An 11583-nucleotide genomic window follows, 5' to 3' on the forward strand; every position below is an offset into this window, starting at 1 on the left:
GCACAGAGCGCACCGGGCCTGAGGGGGGGTTCCCCTCTCGTCCCCTTCCTCCCCGTCGTCCCCGGAGAGGGCCGAGCCCCTGCGAGGAGAAGGATGGAGGAGGAAGGAGGAAGGCGGGGGCCCCCTCCCATCGCAGGGATGGCTGCACTGGGTTTTGCCCAACCCAGGGGGAGGGTTGCTTTGGGGTCACCCCCCGAGGCCCTCTCTGCACCCACAGGTGTGCAGTGCTGGAGCATCCTCTGTGGGTTCTCTGCGTGCTTCCTGCAGCCAGGGGTGCTGTACCCCACCAGCAGCACTGACCTCGCTGTGGCATGGGGAGGTTGGCTGAGGTCAGGGCGAGCCTGAATTCCAGTCACCATCGGGTCCTCCAGCACCAGGCAGGGGGACCTGGTGACCAGGGGACTTAGTGACCAGAGGACCCAGTGACCGGGATGTGGTTCCCCCATAGGGACATGCCATCTATCTGTCACCCAACACGAGCCCATCACGTGGGCTTGGCGGCTTGGCCGGGGGATGGAGAGAGCCGACAGCATCCCTGGGCATAGCGAGGATCCCCCGGGAAGCTCCCTCCCTCCTTCCCTCCCCATGAGGCTGCTCTGGCGCGGATCCATGGCCTTATTTAAGAAACTCAACAAAAAGTGTTAAGTGAGTGGGAGGGATTTCCCTGCTGCAAGAAGATTTGGTTCCCCTCTGGATGCGGCTCCGCCATCCCGGGCAGGATTGGTGCTCACAGTGCCTGCTGTCCCAGTGGATGTGTTGTGCATTGGGTTGCCCCAGTGGGCACGTACCTCAGGATGCATCCCAGGGGACAGTGCCACATCAGATTTCCCTACAAGGATTTCAGCTCCTCCGCCTCAGCCCTTCCCCACAAATGACTCAAAGCTGCTAATCAAAATACAGTCGTGTTCTTCGGCAATTAAACAAACTCTACCTCATAAGATTATAGTGGGGAAGCAGGGGTTTGGTGACTCGGATATGCATCAGTCGGGGTCTGTGCGCCCGTTTTGATATGGTTATTTAAAATAAAATGAGAGGAATCAAAGGGAAATAATCTGATCATGCTGCTCCAACCCAGAGATAGAAAGGGAAAAAAAATACCCCGGCAGAGTAATTCATGCTTAGCTGCCCGAGGTGTGGGAGCAGCACATCTTCACCGCCTCCCAAAGTGTATCTCTCCTCTCTTTGCCACATGCTCACTGTGAGGCTGGAACCGCAGCACTCTGAGTTCTGCTGGGCCCATGCAGAGAGCGCGGGGCAGCGCTGCATGCTGCTCTGCCCCTAGGAGCAGCACCACGAGCACCTTTGGAGCAGAAGCTCCACGAGCTCTGCAGAGCCTCTCCTAACCTCTCCTGCTGGTCTTTCTTTTTCCCCAAGTTTGTATCCTCCGGAGAAAATTCCTTTGGAAATTCAGCTCTGAGGGAGGTAGGCTCACCACACTGGGTTCTGCTCCATCCCTCAGCCATGCTGGTGGGGGTCTGTGCTCCCCCTGGGTGGTTTCTTGCAGTGAGCCCCTGTTGTGCACCCACACCCCAGCAATAGGGCTGTTAGTGGGTTGCAGGGTTGTGCTGGGATCGTGGCCGCTTCCGGGTTGCCCTGTGCCCACCGCTGCTTCCTATTACTCAGTTCCTTCTTCATCTCTCTGCACGTCTCTGCATTTCCACTGCAAAGGCTGTTTGGAGGGGGTGGGTCTAAAACCATTTGGTTCTGTGTGTTATTTATTAGCTACTTCTCGATTCGGGGGGGGAGAAATTGGATGTTGCTCCCAGTTCTCGCAATGATTCTCACCCAATGGAGAGGAGAGGACAGTGTATGGCGTCCCGCACTGCTGCAGGAGGAGAAGGTGCTGAGCTCTCACATTGTTGCAGCCCGGAGCTGGCAGCTGCTCTATGGAGGATGTCACCATCCCCACTCCAGCTCCGTGGCACTCAGCCTTGTGGGCACCTCGTCCAGTGCTGGGCATTCCATCAGCTCTCCTGGCCCATTTCCAGTAGTGCCCAGTCCATTCATTCCCCTCTGCTTCACCAAGTGCTGGCCATGCCACTGCCCCTCATGTTCCCTTCCCTACCATCACCGATGGGCACTGGAGCAGTGCTGATCTGCCTGTTCTCCTCCATGCTCTCACCCTGCAATCCAAGCCCAGCCAGCTCTGTGCACTCATGCATTTTGCTGGTGAGCTCTGTTGCAGTGAGAGCATTTCCAACAGGCTGTAGTGGGGCTGCTCCCTGTGCTGCTTTGGGTGCTCAGAAAATCTCCAATCCCTTGCAGCGATGGCAGCACAGAGCTGCCTTCTCAAGACCTCCTGCAGGGGTGGGATGCCTTCAGTCCAGCTGTGCATGCATTGCTGCAGCTGCAGGGCTGATGCGTGGCTGGGGGCAGCTGTGTCCGTGCCATCCCCTGTGCCAGCAGCTGGGCACCAGAGGACGTGACATTTGGTGGCTTTGGGATACAACTACAGCTCAGACCAAAGCCAGGCTCGTGCTGCACCCAAGGAAATGGGGACGGACACAAGGGGCAGCCCCAGAGCTGCTCCTATCCCACACCGTGTCCTGCCTTTGGTTCAGCCCCAGGAAGGTGGCAGCAGTAGCAAGAACAACGGAATCCGTTGGCGTTCAGCATCAATATTCATCACAGGCATGGAAAAAGGGGGTTTCCCGACAGCAGGAAAACATAGGCTAGAATTTCCAAACAAGCTGCACTTCCAGTTCTCTGAGCAGCCCTGGAAATGGCCTCACCTGCTTTGTGCTGAGCTGCTGGGGGCTCTTTACACAGACAGTGAGGATTGCTGGGTTTGTGGATGGGGCTCCATATAGAAGGAAGCCAGCAAAGTGTTTGGGGTGCAGGGTTTGGGTTTTCCCTTGCCCTCCCTCCTTTCTCCTGGGTGAACTCGCTGGGGGCTCCTGCAGAAGGCAAATGCCCACGCGGTGGTTCAGTGCAAAGGGCAGGAGAAGAGCAAACAGGTGCAGCAACCCCGGAAAAGGAAGGGAAAGCTTTGTGCCGGCCTCACCAAACAAGAAAAAATAATAATGAGGAATGACAATGCTGTGGGGCGGTGTGGGACGCCATGCTGCATGCTGTGCCCATGGCACAGGGGCCATGCAGGGTGACAGCGCTTCCTTCCTCCGTGCCACCAGCTCCTCCCTGCGTGGCTGAGCTGAACCCTGCAGACTTTGTTCCCCTTTGGTTGGGTTTTAAATAACCCATGGGTCTGTGTCTCCCCGGTGCTTGTCAAAGCCGGGACAGTGCAGAGCATCCCTGTGGTGGTGACTGATGTGTGTCCCCCAGGGGCTGTCCTGGGGATGGGGCAGCAGAGGGGATGCCATGCATGCCGTGCCCACCAGCGTGGGCACCTGTCCTGGGCTCTGCCTGCAGCCTGATCCTGAAAGTGCTGGCAGTGTGCAGCGCCTTCGTGCCCACATAGGTGGGCACACAGCTCTGTGTGCAGCACTGGGGGCTCCAGGTGCTGCGTTTGGTCTCATCCTGGGGCTGAGCAGGAAATCACCCGGTAGCTGCATGGAGCCGCCCTTTGACCCAGCACCTCCCTGGGATGCAGAGGGTTTTCATTCACCTCCATGTGGTTGTTTGTTCCCTTTCCTTGGAAAAGACAATGCCCCATCTCTGTGCCCTTGGCTCTTTGAGGCTCCACAGCCCCAATCACCGTGGGTTCCCAGTGCTGAGGAGGCCGTGAGCCCCACACATGGGTGCCACCTGCATCCATGCGCAGAAACTCTTCTGCCTCTCACCAGGATGCACATGAGCAAAAGTGCTCCGTATTCTCCATCAGTGGAGGGATTTAGCATCCAAAAGTGGGATTTTGGTGCTGGGGTCAGGATGCTCAGCAGAGGGATGCACAGCTGCACAACTACTCAGGGTCCGCTCCAGATGCAAACCACGGCCTGAGCAGCAGCACAGCAAGGCTTCATCCCTTCCTTCCCTTCCTTCCCTCTCCCCGTGTGCCTGCTGCTCGGCCCGTGCCTCTGCCCACTATTGATCCCCACGATCTTTCTCCTTTCGCATGGATCATTACCAAATGCTTAATGGGAGTCTGCCTTAACAACGCCACGATACCTCCACTAATAGAAACATAATTGTCAGGGTTTGCCTTATTAAATCCCCCAGCTGATTGGCGCGGGTGCTATTTTTGGGCTCTGAAATAATTAACCACGTTTCTGTGCGAGAGCTGGGGCTGAAGGGAGGGTGCTGGCAGCGTTGTGCCCGCAGGGCTGGGGCAGAGCTGTGGGATTTGGGGATGGTGGGCTATGGGGAGTGTGGTGGGAGCTTTGGGGTGTTGAGGTGGGTAGCTGTGGAGGTGTGTGGTGGCAGCTTTGGGATGTTTGGTGGGGAGCTTTTGGGATATGGGAGTTTTTGGGATGTGTGATGAGGAGTTTTGGGGATGTGCGATGGGGTTTGGCTCAGAGGATGCTCAGTGCAGGAGCAACCAATGCTGGGGACTGGGGCTGATAAAGAAATCGTTGCAGGACTCCTGGAGACATCTGCTCCTCGCTGCCACCTCTACAGGGTGCAGGGGCACTTTGTGGGCATGCTCTGGGCAGGTGCAGGGCTGCATATCACCACCTCTTTGGCTCTCACGTGGTCGAAGTGTCCCGGATCAGGCTGTGGTACCGGGCACCGCTGTCACTGCTGTGCTGGCAGCATGGAGGTCAGCCTTACCCCATGCCCACAGGCACCATCCCAATGCAGGAGCTCGAGCCTCACCTTTTGAGTCCCTTCTAATTGCTGAAGTGGGAGGGGGAAAAAAAAAAAGAAAGAGAAAAAGCAGTCTAAGAATAGCTCCCAAAACTTCCTGTGCACCAGCAGGTGTCTGGGGCGCACTGCGGGGTGGGGGCAGCTGCGGGGCCAGGCTGTGCCCATGGGGCAAACCCAGGGGGCGTGGGGGGTCCCTGCCGAGGAGCAGAGCTGCCAAAGCATGGGGGTTTTGCACAGGGCCTGGGGAATTCCCCTGTGGCGGTGTAGGCTCAGCGCTGGGGCAGCGGCGGTGCAGCCGCGTTGGGTTTTGGGTGCTGGGGTGCACGGCGTTGGGATTTTGGTGGGTTTTTGGTTGATGGGTGCACGCTGCATCGCCCAGCTCTCGCTCTGTGCTCCCTTTGCTGCAGTCGGAGCAATGACCGCCGGTGTCTGTGCCGTTGTTGCAGCCCCGCGGGCAAATTCAATCAAGGAAGCTGAGGTTGCACGGCCGATTTTTCTCTCACATGTTGCTTTTGTTTGTGAGTCACTCTCAGCCGAGAGGGCTCAGCCCCGCACTGCATGGCAGCAGGTGGGTGCAGCCCCACTCTGCAGTGGCACTGCTGGGAGGCACTGTGCCAGCGGGGCTTTGGTTCATCTCACCCCGCTCCAGGCCTTGCGGCTCGCTGCCCAATTCTTCCCCCGTGGGTGATGCTCCAGAGAAAATCCTGGGGCACCACATGTTGGCACCGTTCCTCTGGATGGATCCTTGCATTGCGCAGGGTATGATGCCGCAATGGCCGCTTCCTTGGTTCTACGGGTTCCTCCGGTGCTGACGTGCCCTTGGTGTCCTCACGTTGCCCCAGATGTCCCCGTCCTGCCTGGGAGAGCCGTGTCCCCACACTGCAGGAGGGATGCGGCACCCGCGGCTCTCAGCTGGGCAGAGCAGCGTGGCCTTGGCGGGGCTTTCCCAAAAAAGGTCTGAACTCTTCAGTTGAGTTTGCCACTTCCCTTACCACTCCCTTTCCTGTGAGAGGATGTGTTCGACTTCTTTTCTTTTCTCTTTCTTTCTTCTTTTCCCTCCCGGCTCCCTGGCCGGCCAATGCTGCGCACCGCGAGCTGGGTGCTGACGGCGTGGCCATGGCTGGAATAGCACAGGTACGGGTGTGGGGACGGACCCGGCGCTGCCTGAGACATCCATGGTGTTTGGTGGGCGCTGCAATCCAGCAGCCACTCTGGGGAAGGGGACGTTTCCCTTCCAAAGTAATTTTGGGGAGCATCCCCCATGGCCGGCTGCACGGGGGCTCGGGGCGGTGATGTGCACTGGGGTGGCACAGCCCCACCCCTGTCACCTCTGTGCCATGATCGGATGGGGAGAGCTCAATGGGGACGTTGTAGGTGTGGGAGCTGGCACGGAATGGCACGGGGGAGCCCGGAATTTGGGGACTCTGAGGCCGTGTGCTGCAGCTACGTCACTGAATGTGGGGCAGCACCGCAGGGCGCTGAGGCTGGGTGGGGGCTATGAGGCTGTCTTGTGTCTGTGTTTGGGAAACATCCCCTGTCCTCCATCTTCCTCTTTTTGCAGTCTTGTGCACACCCACACCTCCCCATGGGCTCTGGCTCTGTGCGGTTCTGCTTCCTGATCTGCTGTCCCAGTGGTCCCAGCATGGTGGGACAGCACTGCAGCACTGCCACGCTCCATCCCCACGTCCCCATCCCTTGGCCACCCCATGCTCTGTGCTCCAGTGCTGCATTCAGTGCAGTGGGATGCAGCAGGAGGGGTCCCAGCATAATTCCTTTGTGTTTTCCCCCTTCTCACATCATTACTGTAATGAACGCCTCAGACCAAGGAGCCACCAGGATTTGTTGTGGGATTTTGCTGCTTGTGCAGCCATTGAGAATGAGGTTGGTTGGTATAGGAAAAGCAAAGAAAAGGGGAAAATGAGGATTCTGCAATCATCTGCCAACAGTGCTGTCTGAGGGCACAGAGCTGCTGCCGAGCAGGGTGACAAGGTCACAGCCATCCTGCCAGCACTCGAAGCTATAAATAGGGACAATTGGGAGAGAAGCACAGACTCTCTCCTTTTTAGTTCCTGCAGGAGCACAGGGAACCAGCGGGAGGGCTTCGGGGACCGGGGAGAGGAGCTTGCAGCAGGCGACCGCAGCCCCCAGTCCTTGTGCCTGTGGTGCATGGCTCCAAGCCTCCGCCACCAGCATCCCCTGCTCAGCCTGTGCCCTGCTGGGATGCACATCCCAGGTCCTGGCTCTGCAGCATGATAGAGCAATGGGACATGGAGCATTCCCACTGCAGGTGGGGGATGGGGCAGGTCCAGTCGGTGCCACTGAGCTCTGCCGAGCTCTGGGCCTGGCCAACAGTTGGCACAGAGTTTGGGTGTAGTGCTGGGAGTTGAGAACTTCCTCCGTTTCCTTCCACTCACATGATGTCGTGGAGCGGCTCTGACTTCCCTGTCCTGGACCTAAATGCCTCCATGGTGCTTGGCTGTGGCACGGGGCACAGCTGTGAGAGGCTGAGCCCTGACCATGGGCAGTACCTAAACCCTGCAGGGCAGAGCTGGGATGTGGGGCACCCAGCATGGGGCAGGCAGCCCCCAGGCAGTGGGGGGACCCTATGAGTGCCATATGCAGGCGGGCTGTCACACAGCCAGCAAAGCGAGAGCAGGGTCAGAGAGCAGTGTGGGGCAGCCTGCTATGCCCTCCCCTCCTTTTCTTCTCACTTCCTTTTCTTGCACCAGTATCTGCCTGCATTGCCCCAGCCTGCACAGGGCTCTTCTCAGCATGACACAGCCCTTCGCCAGCTGCTCCCACGCAGGGTCCATGCTCACTATGGGGGTAACATGGTGCCACTCCTCTTGCTTATTGCAGGCTCCAGCCGTGCGGCTGCAGGGACGCTAACCGGGCTGCTTGGGTCACCAGCGGCCTGGGAGCAGCAGCGAGCAGCAGAAGAGCCCCTGGAGCACGACCCACCCACGGCCACCGTGTATGAGGCTGGGACGCAGGTGAGATGAAAGTGGGGCTGGGAGCAGTGGGGAGGGGGAGGGCAAAGTAAATCACTGCGAGCCACAGCGCAGGGGTCCCTTGGTCACCTGTGTGAGGTGGGGAGAGGAGGACGCATGGGGACAGTGTGTCACCCAGAGCTGGGGGTTGCTGACCACCTGCTTGCAGCGGCAGTGACCTCAGCCCCTTGGATGCCGCTTGGACCCAAATGCTGCTTTTTGAGGTGAGGGGAGCCGGGGTGGTCGCCTGCCCACAGCTCACCCCCTCCCCCTCGTGCCCTCCTGCCTTGCAGTACGCAGGACCTGCGTCCGCAGAGCCACCCCTTCCGATGTCCCGGCATGAGACTTCTCCGACAACGGTGCAACCTGCCAGCAACCACCGACCCAATGCCTGCTGCTTCTGCTGGTGCTGCTGCTGCAGTTGCTCATGGTAAGCACGGGTCATGCAAGCAGCACTTCGGTCCTACATGGCTGGTTCAGCACCGAGGTGTGGCTAAAGCCGGAGCTGCAGGGATGGGGTTCCTTTGGGCACAGCACCACGAGCAGCGGTGCAGGAGCGCAGCTGGGATGGAGCCGTCCCCACTCACCTCGTCTCAGGGGTGCCCATGTGCTTTGTGCTTAGTCAGCAGCCAAAAGCCAAAGATGTGCTGCAATTAGACAGGCTGTGAGTGATGTTCGTGCAGGGGGATTGCACACAGTGCTTTGGAAAGGGGTGTTTTGGGGGTGGGTGTCAGCACCACTGCAGGTGCACGGGGCTATGTGCGTTGCTGTCCTCCCGATGGATCCCTGTGAGTTCACCCTGCCGAGCCCCAGTGCACCACAGCTCCTTCCCTTCAGCCAAGTCGTTAGAAATATATAGAGCAGAAAGCAGTATTGGGCTGGGAACCCTCATCCTGTGCTGCATCGATGGCTCTGCTGGGGCTGCACGTGGGAGCATCACAGCCAGCGGCCATCCCAAACCCAGGGCAGCAGCAGGACTGCCGTGCACAGCAGTGTGCAGAGCTGAGCTCCCCACACTGCCTCAAGCCATCGCCAGCTGCTCACCTCCATCTGCATCCCAGCTCCCTTTTGGGCCTGGATAACCAGGTTTTGGGGAGCTAACCTGCTCACAGCATCAGCCCGTTGTGAGATTGCTGACAGCTTTGTGTGCCGCAGCAGTGTTGGGTTTTGCAGCCACTGACAGCATTGAGCCCGGAGGAGCATCCAAACCTGGAGCTGAGCCCCTTGCAAACCCATGGACCAACCGCAGCACTGATGCATCATTGCTGTGCAAGGCCCTGCTCTTGGGGCCCCATTCTCCTGATCCAGCTTTGTTTCCTCAAATGCAACAAGGACTGAGAGCAGCGCGACACCCACCCGTGTCCCACCTTGGCATCTGCAGGAGCTTGGGAGCAGAAGCAAACGAGGATGGTGCAAGGCACTCCTAGACTCGGGGACATCAGGCACCGCGCCCTGTGGCACAGCACAGGCGGGGACGTGCCCACCCCAGCTGCTGCTCTCAGGGTTAAACCCGGGATTGCAGCCAGGGGCAGTGTTGCAAGCAGGAAGCGCTGCGGTCGGCGCCCAGCTCCGAAATTGGTGGGCCGGGGGAAGTTGGCTGGAGGCCGCTTTCCTCTTGCAGCACGGGGCCGAGGATGGGGGGAGCAGGGGACATCGGTGTCGCGGTGCTTGCCTGCAGGCAGTGCTGGTGCTGGGCATCGTGGCCACACCACAGCGCAGGGTCCAGCGCTTTGTCTTCCTAATTCTATCCCGGCCGCCCGCTTCCTGTGTGGGCTGAGCCCTGCTGGCAGCAGGAGGAGGCGATAGCGCAGCACGGTGTCCTGCAGCAGTGCGTTGGTGCCGGGTTGCACGGTGCACACTGGCCGTGGTGCCTGATGCCTGGCACAGCCATGCCCTGAGCGCAGGAAACGTCACCACACGGTCAGGGCAGAATGGCACAAAGGAAGGGAAGGAGCAGAGGTGTGGGATGTGGGTGCCCACGGCGGGAGTTTGGTGGGCAGGAGGTAGCAGGGTGAGGGTGAGGTGGGGCTGCAGCCCCATGCCCAGCTGCCCATTACTACCTTTCCATCTCCCCGTTAGGAACGAGGACCGGGAGCGAGCGTGGAGGGCGTCCCGGGAGACCAAACTGGAGACCATCCCAAACTGTGAAGCGTGGTGAGTGTGGGGACAACGGGTGCATGGTACAGCATCTCATGACACATCATGGCACAGGAAGCTATTCACCAAGCTCCCTGCCTGCAGGGACACGTGGGGGCACCTGCACCGGGCATCCACTGCCTTGGAAATGAGACAGAGCTGCCTGCACACAGCCTGGCCATGGCTGGTGCCAGGGATCAGATGCGTTAATTAGCGGTATTGATGGCTCCTGCCTTGCTTTAGTAATTAGGATCTTGCTCCCCCAGCTGTCAGTGCTGGTGCATGGACCTGCCAGCAGTGCAGCTCAGCACGGGAAGGGGTTTTGCACCCTCCTGGGTATGTGCAGAGCTGGCAGCACAATATGTCCCCTTTTGGGAAATTCAGCTTCAACCCAGCCCACAGTGTGGCCTGGCTGAGCAGAGCCAGGATAAACCCCATGGGCACTTCTGGAGATCTCCAGGAGCTCCATAATGAACGGAGCCTGAGCAGGAGCACGAGCACAGGGGATGTGTTTGGGAGCAGCCCCTCTGGGATGGCTCAGAGCTGGGATCATCCCTGCGCAATCCCTGTTTCTGAGGGATGGATTCAACAGAGAAAACCCGGCCCTATCCCATCCCACATCGAGCATCCCTCTCCAGTTGTAATGCCTTCCCTTTGCCTCCCGCCCCGCTGACCCCACAGCTCCAAACCCACCACGGAGGAGGTGCGGGGCTGGGCGCAGTCCTTTGACAAGCTGATGAAGAGCCCGGCTGGTCGCAACGTCTTCCGGGAGTTCTTGAGGACTGAGTACAGTGAGGAGAACATGCTCTTCTGGCTGGCGTGCGAGGAGCTCAAAACCGAGTGCAACAAACACACCATCGATGAGAAGGCCAGGACCATCTATGAGGACTACATCTCCATCCTCTCGCCCAAGGAGGTACGTGGCAAAAATGCTCTGGGAAGGTTTTGGTCCCTTCTGTGGTTAAGAGGAGGTTTGGGGGTGGGTTCTTAGGGACAGGGCACCCGCGTGCAGCGGTGTTGGGGTACCGGAGGGATGGTCACAGCGCTACATCCCTAAGTCCAACGGGACGGCATCGGGAGGGTGTTTGTGCCCAGCGACGTCCCAGTCCCACGTCTCTGCCCCCAAATCTCCTCGCGTGGCCGCGCCGGCGTTGTGCTGCGGGGCCGAAACCTCACGAGGGCACCATCGTGCCGAGGAGATGCGGCTGCAGGGGACACCCCAACCCCGCTCCCTGCGCACGGCCCGAGGCCGCGGGGGTGGATGAGCTCCTGCTGCTCCGCTACGCCCGGAGCGGTGCGAACCAACCCGAGCCCCGTTCCCATCCCTCGTTTGGAAGCCGGTTTTCTCCCCCTTGGCTCATGGCGGGGTCCCCACCTTTGGCCGTGGCACCGCGCCGGGTCCCGACGCTCCGCTCAGCTCCGCGGGTCATCCCTCGTCCCCATCCTGCGGGGCTGTGCCCGGGGTTGGGGGCTCGTCGCTGGGGTCCCACAGCCCTCATTTCTCGTCCAGGTGAGCCTGGACTCGCGGGTGCGGGAGGTGATCAACAGGAAGATGCAGGAGCCGTCCTCGCACACATTCGACGACGCTCAGCTCCAGATCTACACGCTGATGCACAGAGACTCCTACCCTCGCTTCCTGAACTCTGCCATATACAAATCGCTGCTCCAGAACGTCTCCCGCTCCTCCTCGGAGTCCTAAAGGCCGTGGGGACACCGGCGGGGACGCGGCACCAGGAGGGAGGGGAGTAAGGGA

The 11583-nt window shown here is 59.7% G+C and overlaps 1 protein-coding gene across 1 annotated transcript; it reads left to right on the top strand.

Moving 5' to 3' along the window:
• The first annotated feature begins 7424 nt into the window (after positions 1-7424).
• RGS19 (regulator of G protein signaling 19) lies at positions 7425-11577 on the top strand. The gene is made up of 5 exons (XM_003212040.4): positions 7425-7697; positions 7988-8124; positions 9774-9848; positions 10512-10746; positions 11341-11577. The coding sequence occupies exons 1-5, from the start codon at positions 7536-7538 to the stop codon at positions 11527-11529; spliced, it is 798 nt and encodes a 265-aa protein (XP_003212088.2). The 5' UTR covers positions 7425-7535; the 3' UTR covers positions 11530-11577.
• Positions 11578-11583: the final 6 nt, after the last annotated feature.

The sequence above is a fragment of the Meleagris gallopavo genome, chromosome 22 (assembly GCF_000146605.3).
Source record: "Meleagris gallopavo isolate NT-WF06-2002-E0010 breed Aviagen turkey brand Nicholas breeding stock chromosome 22, Turkey_5.1, whole genome shotgun sequence".
Lineage (NCBI taxonomy): Eukaryota > Metazoa > Chordata > Aves > Galliformes > Phasianidae > Meleagris > Meleagris gallopavo.